At 33.8% G+C, this 22,444-nt stretch overlaps 1 protein-coding gene and 1 pseudogene across 2 annotated transcripts; both read left to right on the top strand.

Moving 5' to 3' along the window:
- Nucleotides 1–1,419: 1,419 nt before the first annotated feature.
- On the top strand, nucleotides 1,420–3,903 carry LOC147910809 (uncharacterized; annotated as a pseudogene).
- A 14,363-nt stretch (nucleotides 3,904–18,266) lies between these two features.
- On the top strand, nucleotides 18,267–21,945 carry LOC147910808 (uncharacterized). 2 transcript variants are annotated; one of them, XM_087404407.1, is made up of 4 exons: nucleotides 18,267–18,471; nucleotides 18,773–18,938; nucleotides 19,106–19,492; nucleotides 21,687–21,945. In XM_087404407.1, the coding sequence occupies exons 3-4, from the start codon at nucleotides 19,130–19,132 to the stop codon at nucleotides 21,747–21,749; spliced, it is 426 nt and encodes a 141-aa protein (XP_087260533.1). In that variant the 5' UTR covers nucleotides 18,267–18,471; nucleotides 18,773–18,938; nucleotides 19,106–19,129; the 3' UTR covers nucleotides 21,750–21,945. The 2 variants fall into 2 exon arrangements, with proteins under 2 accessions (XP_087260533.1, XP_087260537.1); XM_087404411.1 differs by lacking the exons at nucleotides 18,267–18,471; nucleotides 18,773–18,938 and having other exon boundaries at nucleotides 18,945–19,492.
- The last annotated feature ends 499 nt before the right edge of the window (nucleotides 21,946–22,444 follow it).

Raw genomic sequence — 22,444 nt, 5'->3', positions numbered from 1 at the left:
TATGAACTGTCAAGTACTGTTGATTTATTCTCGGTTGAATATATTCTCGGTTAAGTTTGATACCTTTGTATCACATCTGCCCTATTCCAATAATTTGCAGAGAAACTTTGCGTGGAGTTCTAAATAGAGTTTTGTATGACTTGGATAGAAAAGGTAAAATAGGTTTAAATAATTTCAAAATACTATCTACTTTTTCTTTAGATATATTATAAAGTGTCCAATTTCTGAGTCCTGTCAAAATATTTTTTTTTTCTTCTTTATTTTGAGAAACACGAGTTTTAATTTTTTTAATTTCAAATTTATTGCAATAAATGTTTTCATAACTACAGTATCTATAGTATCATCTATAGTACCATCTATAGTATCATTATTGCCAGAACTCGAATCATACTCAATAGTATTATTATTGAAAATGTTGTTTACTGAACATTGTTCTGAAATAGCATGTTATATTTTCATACACGTATGTTATCATTACAAGAATGATTGGTTGAAAATGAGTTTACTTCATCTTCAATAAATTCAAGTTTCTGATCAATATCAAATTTAAGCTGTTGTACATCTGCCTTTGAACAAATAAAAGCTTCATAAATTCTGTTTTTCGCCTTTATTTTGTATTTGAATTTAATTTTCTTCTTCAAAAGATTTGACTGCGAAAAGATATAAAATACGAGTATGTTTCGATTTTTTTTGTCAATAGAAAATTTTGAAATTATCAATCAAAAGAAACATGTGTACACATAATACACTTATAAATAATAGAATAGAATTAGTATTTTAATATTAAAATATCTTTTCTTATAAAATTTGTTTTTTTCTTGTACAATAAAGTTGTGAATTGTATTGTACAATTTATTTTTCTTGTAATTATTGACTGTTTTCCTTTTAGAAGACACAATATTCGACATAAGTATTATATTCTATCTGTGTTAATTCATTTATTGTTCTAAGAAAATTCCTTGTGACCACCACTGCGTAGAAGAACCACTGCTGCGAAGGCTCGTATGGAGCCAATTAGTGTTTGACAGATCATGGTCTGCGGATGCGCACATACTCCGGAGCACGCGGGCGGCATGAGCTGGGCGAATTTAAGAGTAACCGCGGACTAGTTAAGTCGTTCGTGAGGAGCAGTTCCTCCATTTTGTGTTCCATCTTAAAGTTGTAATAAGACGAGAATAAATGTATACGTGGACATACAGAATTACAGTTTCTCTAAATTAAGGCTCTCGTTCATTCCTGACAAAAATCCTTCGCGCTTGGTCGGCCGCGCTCGCCAACGTGTATCACGTGTATTGTCCCCGTCCAGGCACGGATGAATGACATTACGAACTGAAATCTTATAGCCTTTTAAATTCAGAAGTGGGATTCACCTCGTTTTACAAATTAGAGAACTGTTTTCGTTCAAACTCGCGTTATAATCGTGTTCTACCGCGATTTTTCCACGTGTGAGCTTCAACGCATTCGATTCCCACGAGCACGATCCTTCCGCGTGATCTCGCGCCGCGAGCCTAGAGGTCGCACGTGCGTTGTTGTTGATAGAGACCCTTTACTAGTAAAGGGTCTCTAGTTGTTGGTCCCTCCAATTGAACGGTCGGGATCCATTCAGCACTTTACTTATTGTAAAAATCTTTCTGTTGAAGAACGATGTTATTTCACGTGGCGATGCAAAAGATAGAAGCAAAGAGATGGAATCCGTAGAAGGAATCTTTTCAAGAATATGCCATGAATAGGCTGGCGATCATGAGCGATCTCCGATTAACGCCCAGAGATTTCATTCAGTTGCTAATTTCTGGAATCGGAAATTCATCCTTATGGGCTACTGCAGCCGCTCTTAACGTGGATTCCATCGATCGTTTCCTCGATGAAATGTATCGAATCACATCCATTTTAATGGAGACGCAGAAGAAATCAAGTCAAGGTATCGAAATCTCTAGAAACCTGTTCAGTGTATGTGGGAAAACAGGTCATTCTTCAAGACCTGTAAGATAAAGGGATTTTGCGTCTATTGCAAGGCGTCGGATCATCTATGAGCGGAGTATCTGAAATTGAGGAAAAAGGAGCAGTCATTATACCGGCCGTGACTATACCAGCCAAAGCAACCAACTCAGTCGTAGCAGTCCAGCCTGCAGTCGACTTTACAATAGTCTTGGTACAGCTGCCAAGCTGTAGAAACGTTTTAATTAAGGATTCATCAATAAAAATTTCTGAATTCAATAAGGAGATGTAATCTCAGCGCTTTGCTGGATATGGAAAGTCTTATCTCTTTTGTAAATTTCAATGTCTATCGAGAATTTCGAGATCCTTCACTTGAATCTTTCAAACCTCAATGTGTTTATAAATAACATGGCTAGAGATTCAAGATTCATCCGTACATTTGCGTTTATGTTTAGAACAATTGCTGAATTTTTTGTTCCAAGTAGATTTACATATCCTGGATAATCCGTCAACAGACATGTTCTTGGAACGCTACTTTCTCGATAAACATAATTTGACCGTTACTTACGTACATTTTGGGAAAATCTGTGGACGAAAACACTGAACATGTAGAAATAGAATTATTTCCGATACAATTGCTGCAAATTGCCTCGTGTTATGAATCGATGACGTTTAAGGATATAATTAACGAAATTTTCATTAACTTTGATTCGTCAATTAAATCCAAGTTAAAACATTTAATGTTAGAATTAGATCAATCATCGGTTACGCCAGTAAAAGACGATTATTGCGTACGAATTAATCTCAAAGATATCTCCACGTACGCGTAGGCTGAACGTAAGCAAGTCTGAAAAATTACAGATGATTTATTGTCGCGCGATATTATAAAAACGAGCGTTTTATTATTGTGTGCATATCGTATCAGTTTGCAAGAAAAACGGGACTATGCGTCTATATATTGATCTTCGCCCTTTGAATAGTCGAGTCACAAAACAGAAGTACTCATATCTGCTTATCGAAAACTATCTATCATGTCTCGCAAATAAAGCAGTCTTCACTCTTCTTGATACAAAAGATGATTTTCGCCAAATTAATGTGCATCCGGACGACACAAAGTACTTCTTTTTTACAACGCCCGACGGACAATTCGAATACAATAGGTTACTGTTCGGATTTTGCGACAGATTTGTATACCGTAAAGCACCGGACCGTTCGCGTTTCGTAATCCTCGAATTAATGGTCAGCAATATTATTAGAGTATATCATGACGAGATGGCACACTGCGGGGCTGAGAAAACGTTTCAAGGCATAAATGCTACTTATTGGTTCTCATCCATGAGAAAAAAATAAGAGATCATATCGATCATTGTCTTATTTGTTTAATAGCTAACGTTTCGCAAAGCCAGAAAGAAGGTGAAATATAGTTCACCACAATCCCGAAAAAGTCGTTCGAGATACTTTATATACATCACTTCGATCCTCTACAGCAAACCGAAGACAATTTTAAATTTGTTTTTATAGTCATAGATGCTCTCGACACGATTCACGTGGTTTTATCCGACGAAGTCAATGTCGTCGAAGGAGGCAATTGATTTCTTGAAATTATTGTTCAATATTCTCGGGTTGCCAAAAAAAGTTATTTTGGACAAAGGAAGTGCATTTATTTCTCGCGAGTTCGATGCTATGGTAAATTCAAATAATATTATTCATCACAAAATAGCTGTTGCCGCGCCATGAGTCAATGACATCGTAGAGCGAGTCAATAGATTCCTCAAATTTACTTTGCAAAAACTCGTGGACAAGTCACACGACTGGAAACATTTTCTCAGTAAAACCGCGTATATAATTAATAATACTGTTACGTCCAAAGCCTTGGAAATTTGGTCAAGGAACCAATGAGGCAGAATGGAGAGGGTATGGAAGGACGGTTAGACTCAATCTCACAGGTATATACGCCCGGAGGCGAACACCTGTGAGTCGTACGCACCTTTCCCGGAATATGGGTCAACGTCCGCAGGGACGCTATGACATCTGTTCCACTGGACAGTGCGAACGTCGGTCCTACTTTTGAGTCAAGGAACTTAATCCTTTTGACCCGGGACTGGACCTCGTGCGATCTCAGATATTAGAGGGAAAGGAATGCGAGTGGTGATTTAACAAATAAATGGAAGCTGGCAATCTTCATTTACAATCTAAACTTACATTTATTTAAAGAAAATATTATTATTAGATTTATATAAAACATATATATATATATATATATAAAATTATTATTAATTTAGTTACAATCGATTTGTTTATGGTAAAATGATTGAGTTAGCTAATATAGTTGTGGAAGTGTGAGTGTATGTGGAGAGGAAAGGATTAACGGATATGAGAGGCGAGGAAAGTGTTGCAGGAGCACATCGGGATGAGGTGCTTGTAGAGAATGGTGAAAGGTGTGGAATTTCCGGGGATGTATACTGTGATTAATCTGTCCCCTTCGTTGGAGGGGGACGAAAATAACCGGAACATTCGATCCCAGTCGATCAGCTCAGGATTCGGTTGAACGAAAGGGGCGGGAGGTGATTCAAAGGAGAAGAGAGTGAGAATCCTTCTTCGTGAGAAGGAGGGGGAGGGAATCGTTCCTCGAGAGGAGGAGGGGAATAACCAAGGATTTCCTGAATAGCAGGATCGATAACAGGAGGAGAGGTAAGATCTAACGGTTGTGTTGGCGAATAAGAGATCTCGACGAATTGTTCGCCAGTCGGTTGTGGCGGCGAGATTGTGGGTGGCCCTGAGGAACGGTTCCGCCTACTCCTCCGGACATAGGGAGTTCGCCCGCGTTTTCTGATGGTATGCACTACGAACCGAAGGGTTAAAATTCACGTGTGTTCGTTGAAAACGCGTGAAAATGTATTTAAGTACAATGACTGTTTTTCCATGCGGGGAAACGCGGGGATGGACTGGAAATAAATGCGACTTACTATTAGCTGGCCCAAGATATCGGGTAGGTTCTAGGCGAGTGGCCAAGGAGATCCGTCATCAGCGGAGAGCGTCCGAAGGGCAGTCGCAGTAGCTGGTAATTCCAGTTGCGATTTGCTCACAAGTTCGCACTTGAATGGGATCGCGAATTGGTGTGATTAGCGCGGGTTTCAATAATTTCTGCACTGCCCGAGACAATGAGTTAATTCGTAACTGACCGCGATCTTCACTGACGTGGACCGGATTCCAAATTTCGTACTGACGTTCTGCGCTTCCGCGGGACTTCTATTTATACCCCGAAAAAAGGGCGTTGTGCCCTTTGTCTAGGATGCAAAAGTTAATTGCAATGTCACGCGAGATTTACGATTTTTATAGCGTCCTATCGTTGTTAATCTAAAGTATAATACATCATTAGAGTAGTTTCGAGAAGAAAAGAAGTGATTTACGGTTTTTCTTGAAGAGCCAAGATTGCTCCAGACAGATGACGAATTCTGTTGTTCTCGCGGAAAATACGGCTAGCTAAACAAATGGTTACTATGCACAACTAGGTTTGCGTGCAGGGCTACCATTGTCAGTCGCGAGTTTGATCTTAGATAACGCTCCCGTGGGACGTTATCCCATGCGTTTTATGATTTTTTTAGGCGCAATGTGGCGCCTGTTTTTCTAAGATGAAATTGTTAGTCAGTCTCGGATGACAAAGCCTAGATTTTTACTATTGCGTGACTTCGGTGCATTTATAATGTCTTTTACAATCTTGTCTCTTTTCGGGCCTGCATTAATTATTTCTTCCAGGTTGATTGGCACTTACGAGTTTTCGCGGAGCCTGTCCGGTCTCTCTTTTCAATTCTGTCAGACCGTCAGAAGACTCCGCTCGAGTCTTGCAGACACCAACTATAGTCGCGACGTAGAGCCGAAGAAAAGAATCGTGGCGTCTGTAGGACGTAACAATACGTTCCAAGGAACAAAATCGACGTCATCGAAACTCCTAATCGGATACGACTTAGAAGCGATTCCTCGCTCGCTGAATTTGTCAAGGAATTCGCGTAAATAGATATAGAAAAACAGCGAACGATAAATAGAGAGGCGGCCGTTGAAGCAATCAAATAGTTTCAATGTTATTGGGAGTACAAATTAGTTCGGTTAATTTTCCAAAAACTGGCTCCGGCTGTTGTGAATGGTTCATAGTGACAACTGATTTTGGCGTTTTCAGAGAGGTTAAACATCTGCTAATAATATTCAGTTTATATCGCTTTGAGTTTTATACAAAAACCTTGATTTTTACTGTGTTTGAAATGTCGAATTTTGTATTAACCAAGCAGCATTTGCGAGAGGTTCTAATTTTTTGCTTTAATTAGAAGAAAAGTGTAGCTGAAGCCCATCGAATGTTTGTCGAAGTTTATGGTGACACTGCCCCAATTGATAAATCATGTAGGGAATAGTTTTGACGTTTCAAGGATGGAGATTTCAGCGTTGAAGACAAGCCTCGCTCTGGACAGTCAAAAAAAATTCGAAGACAAAGAATTAGAGGCATTACTCCAAGAAGAGTCAAACGCAAGAGGAGCTTGCAGAATCATTGGGAGTAACTCAACAAGCCGTTTCTGCACGATTGAGAGCCATGGGAATAATTAAAAAACAAGGAAATTGGGTGAACTGAAACCGAGAGACGTTGAAAGGCGATTTTTCACTTGCGAACAGCTGATTGAAAGACAACAAAGAAAAGATTTTTTGCATCGGATTGTGACTGGAGATGAGAAGTGGATATTCTATGACAACCTCAAGAAGAAAAAATACTACGCTAAGCCCGGTCAATCATTGCCATCGACCTCAACATCAACACCAAAACTGAACATTCATGGTTCGAGGATCATGCTCTGTATCTGGTGGGACCAAAAGGGTGTTGTTTACTATGAGCTGCTGAAACCTGGCGATTCCATTACGGGCGATCGGTATCGGCTACAATTGATTCGTTTGAGCCGTGAATTGCGAGAAAAACGGCCGGAATACGAGCAAAGACATGATAAAGTTATTTTTCTTCATGACAACGTTCGGCCTCATGTCGCTAAAGTCGTAAAAAAATATTTGGAAACGTTCACAAATGAGATGTTTTACCGCACCCGCTGTATTCTCCGGACATTGTTCCTTTTGATTATTGGTTGTTTCGAAGGATGCAGCACGATTTGACAAGTCATCGGTTCACTTCTTTCGCAGAAATCGAAAATTGACTCCAAAATTGGATCGCCTCCAAAGACAAGTCATTTTTTCGAGATAGAATTCGAAAATTGCTTGAGAGATGGGGAAAAGTAGTAGCCAGCGATGGACAATACTTTAATTAATCTATTCATTCATTTTGTTTTGAAATAAATGCATTTTTGAACACAAAAAAAATTAATCGTACTAATTTGTACTCCTAATATAATAAGTAATATTATGATCGGAAACATCGATCGACTCTCTACAAACAAGCGATTTAGTCCTCATGAAAGATGATGGATCGAAACCTGGCATAAATCAAAAGCTACGTCTAAAGTATAGAGATTCTTACATGGTCGCGAAAGTTCTAAACAAGAATCGATATTTGGTTCAAGATATACCTGGTTTTAATTTAACGACAAAATCGTATGACAATTCTATATTGTCATCCGATCGAACTATGGATCAGACCGATTTCGGACGATGTAAAAATAAAAATTCTAAACTAGTTATTAAGTTTTTAAGACTTTATTAAACTTTCATTAGGTTAAGCTACGCTAATATAAATGTATAAGCACTAGCAGTAAGGAACTTTTGTACAGCAATATCAATGATTCTGTACTTATAATATGTATATGTGTTTAAATAAAAGACATATTCGAATTCAGTCATACTCAAGCTGGCCGAGCTGTAAGAAAATTCCTGTGATCATCACTGCGTAGGTGGAGAACCACTGCCGCGAAGGCCCGTATGAAGCCAATTAACATTTGGCAGGTCATGAGTGGTCTGCGGATGCGCGCATATTCCGGAGCACGCGGACGGCATGAGCCGAGAGAATTCAAGAGTAATTGCGGACTAGTTAAATCATTCGTGGAGGAACAGTTTCCTCCATTTTGTGTTTCGTCAATTTAAAATTGTAACAAGAGAAAAATAAACGTATACGTGGATAGAATTACAGTTTCTCTAAATTGAAGCTCTCGTCCATTCCTGACAAAAATCATTCGCGCTTGATCGGCCGCGCTCGCAAACGTGTATCACATGTATTGTCGACGTACCGAGAATAGACATTACGAACTGAAATCTTACATTGCCAATAATAAGAATAGAACTACGTTTATATCGTTTATATCTACTAAAAGGAAAGCAGTCATAATAAATTATTTATTAAAAAAATTTACAACTGCGTACATACAAGAATCTTTTTCTAACCTTAAAATTATTATTGCTATAAACTTACCGGTTTTATGATTGTAGTGTCACATCACACAAACAGCACAGTTTTAATATAAATCACACGTTGATTCTTTATTTTCTTTTGATTCTCTGGATTTCCACTCAATAGATTATGAATCGACATGTTTCGTCAGTCATCGCGAATATTAAATAACAAATATTGCTATAAACTAAACTGCTATATAATGGTTGATGGTAGTTTGCACTTCTTCTTCTTCTTCAAAATTAATGGCATTCGCCGCAAAAATGATGGCAATTCCGGTCAGAATCGTAAATAAATCGTGAAAACAAGTGAATAAGACGAAATAATGATATAATCAAGACAAATAGTGTATTAATGCATAGTCGAAGCCAGAAATGCTTTTCAAAAAATGGGTAAGATGATATAACACCTAAAGCGAGACGAGACACACTATCTCGCTCAAGTGATCTCACAAGACTGGTAGTTTGTACGTTTACGCTGGTTTACACTTGCAACAACTCGTCCAGTGATAACATTTGAATAAGACGAAAATCCCAGTCCCACGAAATCACGCGAAATCGAAATAGAGGGAACTGCGCAACAGAGATAAAAAATATGGGATAGATAAGTGCATTGCGCATTCCCTCCATTCGATTCTTAAAGTTTATCTAAAGGTACTTTCACATAGCAGCGTCAAGCGTCGAGCATCGTGAGCTTGCTATTCGTCAATGTTGATCATGTGACATGTCTTTAGCAAATAATTTCACGATGCTTCACGTTCGACGCTTGATTGATACTTCTATTTAATATGACACCTTTATATATTTTTAGTACTTAAAATTATCTATAATTATTATTGTATTATATTATAAATACAAAATATTGTCTATATAAATACAAGAAAATTATATAATAAACAAAAATTTGTATAATAAACAACAATTTTAACGAAATTATTAACAATATATTTTCATTATTTGTATGTTTTATAGAAATAATATTATTAAGAGAGTACATATATATATACTGTATTAGAATATTTTTAATTAAGTAAAATTATATTCAGTTTATATATTTTTGTCAATAATATTTTGTATTTGTATACATTACGTTTTTTAATTTTTATATAGATATTAATTTATAAGTTTAAATTATTGTAAGATATTTAAAACAGTGCGTGTTTATATAAATTACATTTTGAAATCACAATTTGATCATTTTTTCATCATGATCAAAACATGACTTTTAATAATCATTTTGGAGTCATTTTGACGTCATTTTGATATTATCATAACTTTTTGTTCTGCTTGAGTAAGGAATGACATAATTATATACTTTTATTTTTTAAATAAAGTTGCAATATTGTATAATTAAACGAATACAATAACATATTAATATTTTTTTATTTTTCGTATTATAATGGTTTTATTAATTATAATGGTTTTATTAATTAAATAAAAACCCAAGCAGAACAAGTCATTATAATATCAAAATGATGTCAAAATGACTCCAAAATGATTACTAAAGTCATTTTTCAATCATTTCCGATTCATTTTGACATTATCGTGACTTATTGTTCTGGGAATAAACGGTAACTGTATAAGATAACGAATGTCGTATATGGATAAAATGACGTTCTTATAGAGGCAGATTGTAGGTTATATACTCACGCGTGACCATGCGTGATGTTTTCGCAACTCAAATAATAAATAATTTGATACTCATGATTCAAATCTTTTTTCCCACAATACAATCAATATGACTAATATAGACATTACTATGAAGAAGAGAAGAATTATGTAATATTCTACACATTGTTCCTGTATGTTATATAGTTTTTCAAAATATCTTCATGATATCACAATAAAAAATTAACATTTATATTTTATAATATAACTTTCACGTTTGTCTCATATAAAATATCTACTTGGTTAAAAATAAGGCTAATTATAAACATTTTTCTGTGTGATATTAAGATATTAGATTTCATGTGATATAATTGTGATATACAAATTTAGTTTTCTAATATTCTTTAATAATTTTTTCTTTGATAATTTAAATCTTATTTTATTTATGACTATACACAGTAGTAAGTAGATATATTTTACTAATAAGTTCATTACGTAATTATTACATACAGTACATATAATACATAAATATAATTATGTTAATGTTAATTAACGTTTTAATAATTTTATTTTCATAAATATATAAAAGTTTTATTTTATTTATATTTTTCTTTAAAACCTCTCATAATATATTAAAACAATATGAATAATAAATCTTTTTTTACTCATAGAAAGTATATTTTTAACTTAAATTGATTTCTCGCCATCTTATTCACTACTAAAAGTCATCTTACCTACATATGGAGCAAGATGATGAAATTGATACATCCTTAAAAAAATTAAATTTTAAAAAATTGTAATTTATTTAACAACTTTATAATTTTTAAAAATGATAATTAAGAATATAGTAAACTTGAAAAAATAAATTAGTTTCTTTACCTCATCACAGAAATTAAGAAAAATCGACAAACTTATCGTCACCTTACTCTCCCTTTTCCCTATGCAGGAGCCATAATTCGTTAAAACAGTAACATCATTGCGTAGTTTTTATATTATAAAATATCTGCGCACCCTGGTGAAAATTTTTCTCAGAATTTTTCATATAATTTTTCAAAATATATAATTTTATATTCTATATAATTTTATAATTTTTTTACATTTTTTTCTACAAATTGGAACACTTCTCAGAAAATCTTGTTTTCTCAGAATTTTTCATATATGTTAATTATGAAAAATCATAAGATTTCTAAGATTTTTTGTAAATGTAATTTCTGATGAAATATTGTAAAATCTAAAAAATTTAAAAATATTTTTTTTAAAGTTATGAGAAATTTCAGAATATTTCACTTATATGAAATATTCTGAGAGAAATTTGAGTATTTCTGAAAAGTTCCAATATCTATATAAAAATTATAAGAAAAATTTTACTAGGGTAACAATGTCGTTACTGTCTCAACGAGTTACAGAATAGGATACCACGCGCAGTTTCATCGAAAGATAAATATGTATACTGAGAAAGAGACAAAATCAAAAGAAGCCATTTATTTTATTTTAGTTTAGAATCTTTATTGATCCTAAAAGTTATATTTGCATACTTGCATACTTGCTTGCGACGGCTCTGAACGTGCGTGGCGGGAGGACTGGAAAATAGTGTTGGAGGGAGAGGATAACATTGAGAAGGGTCTGCTTATCGTTCTGAAAGATCTTGGGACACGATCACGTGGAAGGCATAGACAATATATATGGCATAGACAATTTCACTTCCAGTATATATTTGTTAAGATTGCAACTTAAATTATAATATTGTCTATTTGTTTTATTTTTTCTTTTTTCTCCACAAAAACTAATAAAGCGACAAATATTACCAAATAATAAGCAAATACATTAAGAGTTAAATAACATTTTGGATTAAATAGAAAATCTAAATTTATAAGAAAAGCGCGATTAGTTAAGTTCTGATTGGTCATTAGACTTAGCAGTTAGCTAATCATGAACTGATTTTTACAGGGTGCGTCACCAAAATCCGGACAAATCGAACAATTCCTGGTCGTGACAGCCTCAGAGAGCCTCTTTAATGTGTACGATTTGTATCGAAGGTCCTCCTCGGCAATTCGACGCATTGTTGGCTCGCTTACACCAACAATCGATGCTAATTTTCGCAACGATTGCCTTGGGTCATCCGAAATCAGTGTTTGAGCTCTTTCAACGACTGCAGGGATCCTCGCGGTGCGTTCTTTCGAGTGACTCTTCCTCGCTGGCATACTTCTACTGGAACCTTCGTTGGACTGTTCTAAAGCCGTATATTTTGCCACAACGTCATAAACAGTGGATCTCGGGTATCCAAAGAACCGAATTATTTCCGTTGCTGAGCGCCCGGCGCGAAGGTCTTTGATGATCGCGGCTTTTCGATTATACTCCGCACTTGGTTTCAACATCGCGGCCATTTTGAGAATATGACTGTGTTTGAGATCGGTAATTCGAAAAAAAAAGGTAAGAATTCCTTCGGTCGACCGACAGTAATTGTTATTGAACGCACGCACAAGGCAAGCTCGTGATTTCATCTCGAGCCTGACATTAAGCCTCGTCAAAGTCAGGGATTCATTGTTCTTTAGTCTTTTCAAAACAATTCGGTACACGCAAACAGGCACCGGCAACGGAACATCGAAAGTTCTAGAACAATTCGATTCGCGCACGCTAGCGCCGCGCTCCGACGAATACGTCACGCGCTGTCACCAATCCCGCGTACGGATTTTCTGTCGCGCATGACTGTTACGTTGAACGTCGCTAGAAAAGAATCAAGAGCGCCAATCAATTTTGTACAACCAATGCCACGTGATAATTACGATTGTGGCTAAATTTAATTGGATTTCTCTCAAGAAGAAAGCCCGGACCGGAAGCAATAAATGCTTCGATCTCGCCGGTCCTCAGGGCAGATTGGGCAGATTGCTTAAATAGTTTACACCGCTTATACCGTTTACACCGCTTAGAGTTCTTAGACTTCTTAGAGTTCTTACTTCTAAAAGTTCTTCGAGTTCTTAGAATCACAGTCTCGCTACTATACCGCTTCGTAAAATCGCCGTGCTAACCGCTTAGTGGAATCGCGATAAAACGAATCTTTCCGAGAAAATCGCCGAGATTTCCCATCACCACAATTCCGAATACAATTTTGGAAAAGGTGACTGCATTTGATATTTTGTTAATCTAATATTTAATTAATTATATTTTTTGACTCTGTAACTGATTATATTAAAGAAAATTCTTTTGTTAAATTAAATGAAACGGAGTTCTCTTCACTGTCGTGCATCACATCAACCTTGTGCCGTTCTCTCACTCGAATCTTTCCGCGCGGTGCATTCTCGCACAGACTGTTTACTAGAAGCATCAGGCTTTCTTGGACGCCAATAACAATCTCTGGCGGAGGCACAGTATAGCAGAAAATTTGAATTGAAATTTGTCCGGATTTTGGCGCACCCTGTATGTATTAAACAAGGCTGTTTAATGGATGATTGGTGAATTTCATAGTCCGTCTTGCAAACGACGCCATTGTTAATACTTTTTCTACTTACTTACGTACTTTTTAGTACTTTTGCGATACATAAGTCGGTCGCGCTTCTCTGATAAATCTACGGGTTACGATGAAATGCATGATGCATCATGTGTTTTCGTTATTTACCAATTAATAAAAAAGGATAAAACAATACATCATGCTTCGTGCGTAACTCGGAACGCATCCTAGAGCTCCAGGATTAAACTATGTCGTTTAGTGTATCAAAATATAAGGCGTATGACTTTGCTCATGCGGTTTTTTTCCGAAATTCGAGGCTTTATTGTAAAAAACTGATTATACATTTATGATTCAAAGTATTGTCCATCGCTGGCCACTACTTTTTCCCATCTTTCGGGCAGCATACGAATCCCGCGTCGAAAAAACTGGTCATCTTTTGAGGCGATCCACGAATCGATCCAATTTTTGACTTCTTCATAAGACCGGAAGTGCTGGTCAGCCAGGTCGTGTGCCATTGATCGAAACAAGTGATAGTCAGAGGGAGCAACGTCTGGAGAATACGGCGGATGGAGTAGGACTTCCCATTTCAACGTTTCCAAGTATGTCTTGACCATTTTCGCAACATGGGGTCGAGCATTGTCATGCTGCAAAATCACTTTATCGTGTCTCTCGTTGTATTGCGGCCGTTTGTCTTTCAATGCTCGGCTCAAACACATCAATTGCGTTCGATACTGATCGCCTGTGATTGTTTCAGTCGGTTTTAACAGCTCATAATATACTACGCCGAGCTGGTCCCACCAAATACAGAGCATGATCTTGGAGCCGTGAATATTCGGTTTGGCCGTCGACGTGGAAGCATGGCCGGGAACTCCCCATGATTTTCTGCGCTTGGGATTATCGTAATGAACCCATTTTTCGTCCCAATGCGATGCAGAAAGCCCTTCCGTCTTTGCCTTTCAAGCAGCTGTTCACAAGCAAACAAACGTCGTTCAACATCTCTCGGCTTCAACTCGTATGGTACCCAATTTCCTTGCTTCTGAATCATTCCCATGGCTTTGAGACGTTTTGAAATGGCTGATTGAGTCACTCCTAATGATCGTGCCAATTCTTTTTGATTTTGACAAGAGTCTTGATCAAGTAATGCCTTCAATTCTGCATCTTCGAAAACCTTCTCTCTTCCACCGCTATGCTGGTCTTCGACATGAAAATCACCGTTCTTGAAGTGTTGAAACCACTTATGACACGTTCTTTCACTAATAGCGGCTTCACCATAAATATTTGAAAGCATTCGATGAGCCTCAGATTTCTTCATATTGAAGCAGAAAATTAAAACCTCCCGCAAATGACAAGAGTTTGGCTCGTAAACTGACATTTTCAATCGAGAATAACTTTATGATGCAGACACAAATCGACTAATGTTTCTTTTTGGATTATGTTGACAGATTCCCAAGTTTATTGTGTGATGTCTATGATCTATTTATTTCGATCACCACTTACCGCTAAAGCCATCTATACGAAAACCGAATGAGCAAAGTCATACACCTAATAATTTAGTCCAAATAATATTGATGCTTTATTATATAATTTTCTACGATTCTATGCTTTGCTAATTTATAATGTAGAAGAATTCGAAATTAGAGTATGTGTTCATATGCCAGTGAGAGTTGAAATTTTTTGGCAGTCAGTTAGCAAATAAGATTTTTTTAATTAATATTTTAAATAAATTACATAATTATAACATAGGGCTATAAATCACTCATATTGTGAATAAAAATATTTTTATAAACAATTTAAAATTTTGTACAGACATTTCGACCTCTATTGGGTCATTTTCAATGTTTAATTATAAATTAAAAAAGTTACCGGTAAAACTACGCAAGATGTCCACGATTAAAATATGATAAGCGCATGTTGGCAAGTGGAATAATTGTAAGATAAGGCTGAGATACAAAGCAGTGTAACCATCGGAACTTGATGTTAATCGAATTCAGAAGTTACATAATAATCGCATGTGATATAATCATACAATGAACTTCTTATCAAAATTACACTAGGTTAATACAGTTTTCAAATTCAATGTAGAATTGATGTAAAAATGCTTCATATTCCTTTTACAATTGCTGAATAATGTTTGATCGTCCAAATTAATTGAAAAGAAAATTGAGTACAATATGCTATTACATCTCTAATATTACATCTCAGAGTTATACAGTTTTTAAGATTCGATTGATATTTTTGAATTTTATAATAGCATATCAATTTTTTTTTTCAATTAATTGAGTCTTAAAACTGTAGAACTCTGAGATATAATATTACATTTCACAGTTCTATAGTTTTAAGACTCGATTAATATCTCTGAATTTTATAATAGTATAATATTGTACTCAATTCTTTTTTCAAGTAATTTGAATGATCAAACATTATTCAGCAGTAAAAGGAATATAAAATATCAATGTTTTTACATCAATTCTACATTGAATTCACTATATTAACCTAGTGTAATTTTGATAAAAAGTTCATTGTACTACATCCGAATTTCAAGTTGATTATACCACATCCGATTGTTATGTGAATTCTGAATTCGACTAACATCAAATTTCGATGGTTATGCTGCTTTGTATCTAGGCCTTATCCTGCAATTATTCCATTTGCCAACATGCGAGTATAACATGCGCTTATCATATTTTAATTCTTGAACACCTTGTGTAGTTACCGGGAACTTTTTCAATTTATAATTGAAAATGACCCGAAGAGTCGAAACGTCTGTACAAAATTTTAGATTATTTATAAAAATATTTTTACTCACATAATAACCTGAGTGGTTAACTCTATATTATATTATTTAATTTATTTAATTATTTGAATCGTTATTATTTATTGAATTAATATTTTGTTAATGAATTTACCATTGAGACTCGTTTCTTTGGACATCAATTAGCAATATTTTCAATTAAACGCTCCTATTTCTGTTATGTTAATTAATATTAAATATTATCAATACTAATATATTAATATCATTACTAAAAGAAGATATAGCTTTTTTACTGTAAATATTTTGTTTATAATATAAACAAGACCTTATAAGTTATTTTAATTTTACATTAATTAAATAACATGCATCTGAAAATTTTTAGATCATCTTTTAATATATAATATAGAGAACTAATTGTAAGATCAATGCATGCAATGATCTAATCATTGTTAGAGATATCGATTCTCGTAGGCCTCATACCTGTTTTTTCAATTCGTCATCACGCATTTATGCCTGCACAAGCGCACATGAATCATGTGCATACATGGGGAAGGTTCCGATTGCACACATCGCTAATTGGCTGATTTGAAAATAAAATATTCTCATTGGTAAAGCAGTGAAAAATTACTAGGCACCCCAACTGATATGAATTGTAGGCAAACGGGATCTTCCCTATACATATGATATCCACGGTTGCCAATTTCCAAGCATTATCCGGCTGGGGTTCGAAGGCCCGTGCGTTGGAGATTTGCTATTTCGATCGGAGACTGATCAATTGTTAAAAAAAATTTCTTTTAAAAAATACGGGATTTCATTCATACATTATGACCATTGTTGCATACTTTCTTTTCACAATAGTTATTCTAGTTAATCATTGCTTGACTGCACTAAATTCGAATTTAGTAATAGAATTGTATTATCCATCGGCCGGAATTCGGCTCATAGTGTGCTGACACATTCCACGACAACAACATAATTAATTGACAAATATACTACCAGTTTCCGGTTGTGTTCCAAAATTTGTGCCAGATTAAAAATCTATAGTTCATGTTACGTGTACTATAGATTTTCAGTATTGGCAGTAAATTTTAAAACACAACCGGAAACTGGTAGTATATTCGTAGGCAGTGTAAGTATATACATACACGTTACACACGAATGTCGTTACGAACGACGCAGGCGCAAGCAGATTGCGCGGGCATCATTAGATAGTGAAATTAAGGCAACAGACTTTTGCATAAAGATAATTCTACAATTGCATAAGCGTAGTTGTAAGTAGTGTAGTTGTAAGAATTAACCAATCACAGTCAAGTACTAGGTAATAAATTTTCTATGCATAAATATATATAAACATCTATAAATATACATAAACATGTATAAATATTTATAAACTTATATAATTATATGTATATGAAATATGTCTATACATACTTTTTTCTTTTGTAAAATTACTTTTAATGCAATAATAATAATAATATTAAGAATTTTTATTTTTTAGGTTGCATATGTGAGAACACAATCAATACTAGAAATTAAATTCCTATAACAATCGAAATGCTAGAAATGCTTAAAGGCTTAAATAATTCAATCTTGAATTATTATGTATATTATATATACCTCCATATATACCATATTGTATCTTTTGAATTGTACGCTGAATTGTTTTTCCGGATTATAAATGCAATTAAACTACTGTAGTAATCGCAAATTAAATTGATAATTTGTTAAGCAATTTTAATAATTTAATGCTTAATCAGGCATCATATTACAAAGATTAATATGTTGAAAAACTGTTAAAAAAATTTATTGCAAAAAAAATATTACTTCGGCCGGGAGTCGACCCCCCCCCCCCCCACCGAATCTTTTGTATTCCGTACGAGTGTGCTATGCCTTTAGATTACCAAGGCACTTTTTTTACCGATTAGGAAAATATTCGATTGTGTGATTGGTTAATTCTTACAACTACAACCACTTGGGTGTATATCAATTATCCACATCACTAATTGGCTAATTTAAAATAATATAATCTCATTAGTGAAACAATGAAAAATTATTAGGAATAGACCTAGAAATACTATAACAGAGATTCGACAACGCGTTAACGATTTCTGATTGGCTCCCGTCGCTTGGGGTATAACCGGAAGTGAGAGAGAAAGATATATATAACTAAGAAAGAAAGCTTAGCCGATCTAACCTGTCACCTGTCGAAAGAAAACAGCGTGCCTACTGCCTAAATAATCAACATTGAACTAAACTGGTTAAAAGTACATTAATCATACAACGAAAAAAAAAAAAATAGCCTCGGTTGATCGATTATAAAGTGAAAATATATAAAAGTGTCAACACTTGTGCAATTTATAAGGTATGTGTATTTTATTTCAGACTATGTGATATCAGGGTTGGGAAAGTTACTTATAAGTTACTTTTTAGATTACCTTATAGGCGTTTGTTATAGAACTTAAGTACAAATAATAATAAAAATTTGTAGCAAATGATATAACATAAAAAACAAAATACCCGAACTTATTGTACTCAATTTCTATACTAAAAGTAACTTATAAGTAACTTGTAAAGTAACTTTCCAACCCTGTTAGTGATATATATAATGTACCGTATTTTCAATGTAGTCTCAAAAATAATTTTTTTTTTTTCAAATAAAATAGGTGAATAAAAAATGCCTAATAGCTGCTGTGCCGGCTATTGTACTAATACAAATATAAAAGGATATCAGATGTGTCGATTTCCAAAAGATTCGGAAAGAAAAAGAATATGGATCCAGAATATGATCGTACAGATTGGATTCCAACTTCAGATGCAAGATTATGTGATGTAAGTTACAATCAAAAGTTAACTGTTTTAATTTTTGCTAAAAGTTTTGTAAAAATATTATAATACTTAGAAAAAAGTATTCAAAACCGTTTAAATATACTAAATGAAGATTGAGAAAAATATAATTGCACATTCAAAAAGTTATAAAAATTATATTTTCTGTGCAGGTCCATTTTGTCTCTCATATGTAGATGACGAGAAAAGATGGCTCACGCAGATTAAAATCTGATGCAGTTCCAACAATATTCGGTGAGAATTTTCCAACGTCTATAACAAGGCAGAACACAATGACCGAAGCAGCAGAGATTGATATGTTTGAAAATGCTGCAAATGAAATGGAAGAAGAAATAGAAATCAATGAAGAAGATATCACCGTGGAAGAAAAAAATGATGTATTAGGCATTCTATCTAATAGAACAGAAACTTCAGATCCATGTGTTTTACAACGTTTGGAGAAATTGGAAATGCTTTGGAAAAAAAGTGAACGCTTAAGATTGCAAATGAAGAAAAAATTACAGCAGGCGAAAAGAAAAATCAAGAGGCTTCAAACTGAAGTAATAAGAAAATAACTTCAAATATAAATAAGATTTTCAATGAAGATCAATTATGCTTGCTGTCTGCAAAGTACAAAAAAATACCAAAATGGTGCAATAGTACGTTGATTAAAGCTTACAGATTAAAATTTGCATGTAGTACTGCAGGTTACGAGGAATTGTTAAAAGCAAATTTCCCTCTTCCTTCTCTTCGCACTTTAAGTAGGAAGTTAGAAAATCTTAAATTCGAAAGTGGAACAATTAATGAAATTTTTGAATTTATGAAAATTAAAATTTCTGGGTTCGAGAAAGAAATTGATAAAGATTGCACATTAGTGCTCGATGAGATGAGTATTTCCGCTGGTACTTTTTATGATGCATCAACAAACACGATCATTGGCAACGTTACATTGCCAGATCATGATACAAGTATTTTTGCTACCCATAGCCTTGTTTTTATGTTAGTCGGAATTGCTTCGAGATGGAAACAAGTGGTTGCATATTATTTTACTGGTAATAAAGTCAACGGTGAAAAATTAAAATCTATAGTTGAAGCGATTATAAAAAAAGCTGAGGAAATTGGTTTAATTGTTCATAATGTCACTTCGGATATGGGACCAAACAATCAAGCAATGTGGAGAGCGTTTGGAATACAAGTTTCAAATGTTATAATTCAAAATAGTTGTAAGCATCCTTGCTCTAATGATAGGCTTTTGTACTTTTATTCGGACGTACCTCATGCTTTAAAAAATATTAAAACTGGTTTTATAAATAATGAAACAATAACCATTCCAGATTATTTTGTTAATAAGTTGCATTACCTACAAATGTAGCTAATTAATAGTATATATTAATAGTATATAATAGTCATTTAAACTCTGTTCTTATTGCTGATGAAAATTGTGATATAAAGTTAGCTCCTAAGTTGCGATCTGAATATTTATCTGGAAAAAATCATTTTCAAAAAATGAAAGTTAATACTGCTACAACAGTATTCAGCGATCAAGTAGGGACAGCTCTTGAATTGTTAGCAAACTCAAACGATGCCATGATAACGACTGCTTGGTTTTTAAAATTTATTGCTCGATGGTTTCGAACAATGAGCGGAAGAAATTTGTATTTAGCTTTAGGATTGAGTTGCATGGAAAAATTTGAAGAAACAATTGCTTTTCTAAATGAAGTAATTGAACTTTTCAAAGGCTTAAAAGTAGGAAAGAATGGAAATTGGAAGTCTTTTCAAACAGCTGTGATAATGTCTACAACGACCGTCCTTCAATTAACTTTGGTTTTACTGCGTGGCGAGAGGTTTTAATTATTTTTTACCTTCGCGTCTTTCGCAAGACTGCATCGAGAACTTATTTTCTGTAATAAGATTAAAAAACGTAATTCCGAATGCATTTCAATTTAAAAACAATTTAAAATTGATAAGTATTTCTCAGTTCATGAAGAGTATATCCAATAGTAATTACGAAACTGATGATAGAGAACTTTTTCAGAATTTTTAGATATTTTAATGGAAAACAGCAAGTCTGTAAGCAAATCTGAACAAGTACAAGTATTTAATATAATGCCAGAAAAAATTGTTTTCGATAAATTAGAATTAAACAAAATTTATTATGTTGCCGGATATTTAATGGCGAATATTATGAAAAATCAAATTGTATGCAATACTTGTATAAATGCAACAGGATCAATACAGTCAAATAATTATTATTACAGTGCCTTAACACGTCTCAGATGTAAAAACGTAAATACTTTATTTTTTGTAAATCCTGTCACGTTCAACTTTTTTCTTCAAATGGCAAAAATATTTAAGACTTTTTATCCTCGTATTAGAGTACAAAAACATGTAAATCTGAAACAATTCTTTGTAAAATTATATAACCAAAGTACTTTTTCTCTATGTACTTTTTCTGCATGCCATAATTTGAAAGAAAAAATTATTAAAAGGTTTATAGCATTTCAATTGAAAAATTGTTCGCGTGCGATAACTCCGTGTAATAAAAATGCAATACGTGCGAGCAAAAGCATGGTAATGCATACATACATTAAATAAAATACATGAATTTTTTTATAAAAAAGTTTAACATTCCTTTTTTATTCTTATTTCCTGTTATTCGCATGCTACTTTCATTGCTTGCGTACTTTCTCTGATAAATATTTCTGAGAAATCTATGTTGTTTAGATTTAGATCTCTAATGAATCTTTCTTTTAGATCGTACCATCGTCTAATATACATCCAGCTATTAAAGGAATTGAATTTCATCCTTACACATAGGATATGGGACACAACTGCAATTAAAATGACAAATTTTGGCCTCGAACAATCAGATCAACTCTATATACATTTTTTCCAATCAAGTTATACAAAATTGCACAGAAGTAAATATAAACGACAAGAAATAAATAATAAACAATTGTACATAAAAATTGTATTAAAAAATTAATGAGAAATAAACGAAATTGTTCACATATTTTTTAGGAATATTGCAACGTATTATTCTATATAATTTGCTTATATTTTTCTACGAGTCTAAATACAATACTTAAATTATATTTATAATAATACATAATGTATATATTTATATATATATAAAACGTAACATGTGTATTTATACATATAATAATAATATATAATTCCTTAATAATCTCAATTTATATTACCTAACCTTACATGGGAAAACTAATGAAATAGTAAGCCTTTTTTAAATATATTGTTTTAATATTCATTATTCACATTCCTAAATAAAAAACATCAATAACTTCAAATAAAACTATATCGTATTCTTGCATTTATTCAACATTCAAAATAAACCGCCATCAAAAACGTCATATCCAACATCCGGTTTTACCCCACGATGGCTCGTTGTCGAATCTCTGTTATAGTATCTCTAAATAGACCGATGTGAGTGATGTGTGCAGTTGAATTGTATGTGTCGTTCTCTAACTACTTACAACTATGCTTACGCAATT

This window comes from Acromyrmex echinatior, chromosome 1 (genome assembly GCF_024713525.1).
Source record: "Acromyrmex echinatior isolate Ae372 chromosome 1, ASM2471352v2, whole genome shotgun sequence".
Lineage (NCBI taxonomy): Eukaryota > Metazoa > Arthropoda > Insecta > Hymenoptera > Formicidae > Acromyrmex > Acromyrmex echinatior.
Note: the sequence above shows the minus strand (reverse complement) of the source record. Positions and strands in the feature narration are given on the sequence as shown.

Bases quoted from the DNA above. Each gene is read 5' to 3' on its own strand.
- LOC147910808 (XM_087404407.1), top strand. From the start codon at position 19,130: ATGACGAGAAAAGATGGCTCACGCAGATTAAAATCTGATGCAGTTCCA. The intron at 19,493-21,686 runs GTAATAAGAAAA...TCTTTCTTTTAG, and splicing joins TCAAGAGGCTTCAAACTGAA to ATCGTACCATCGTCTAATAT.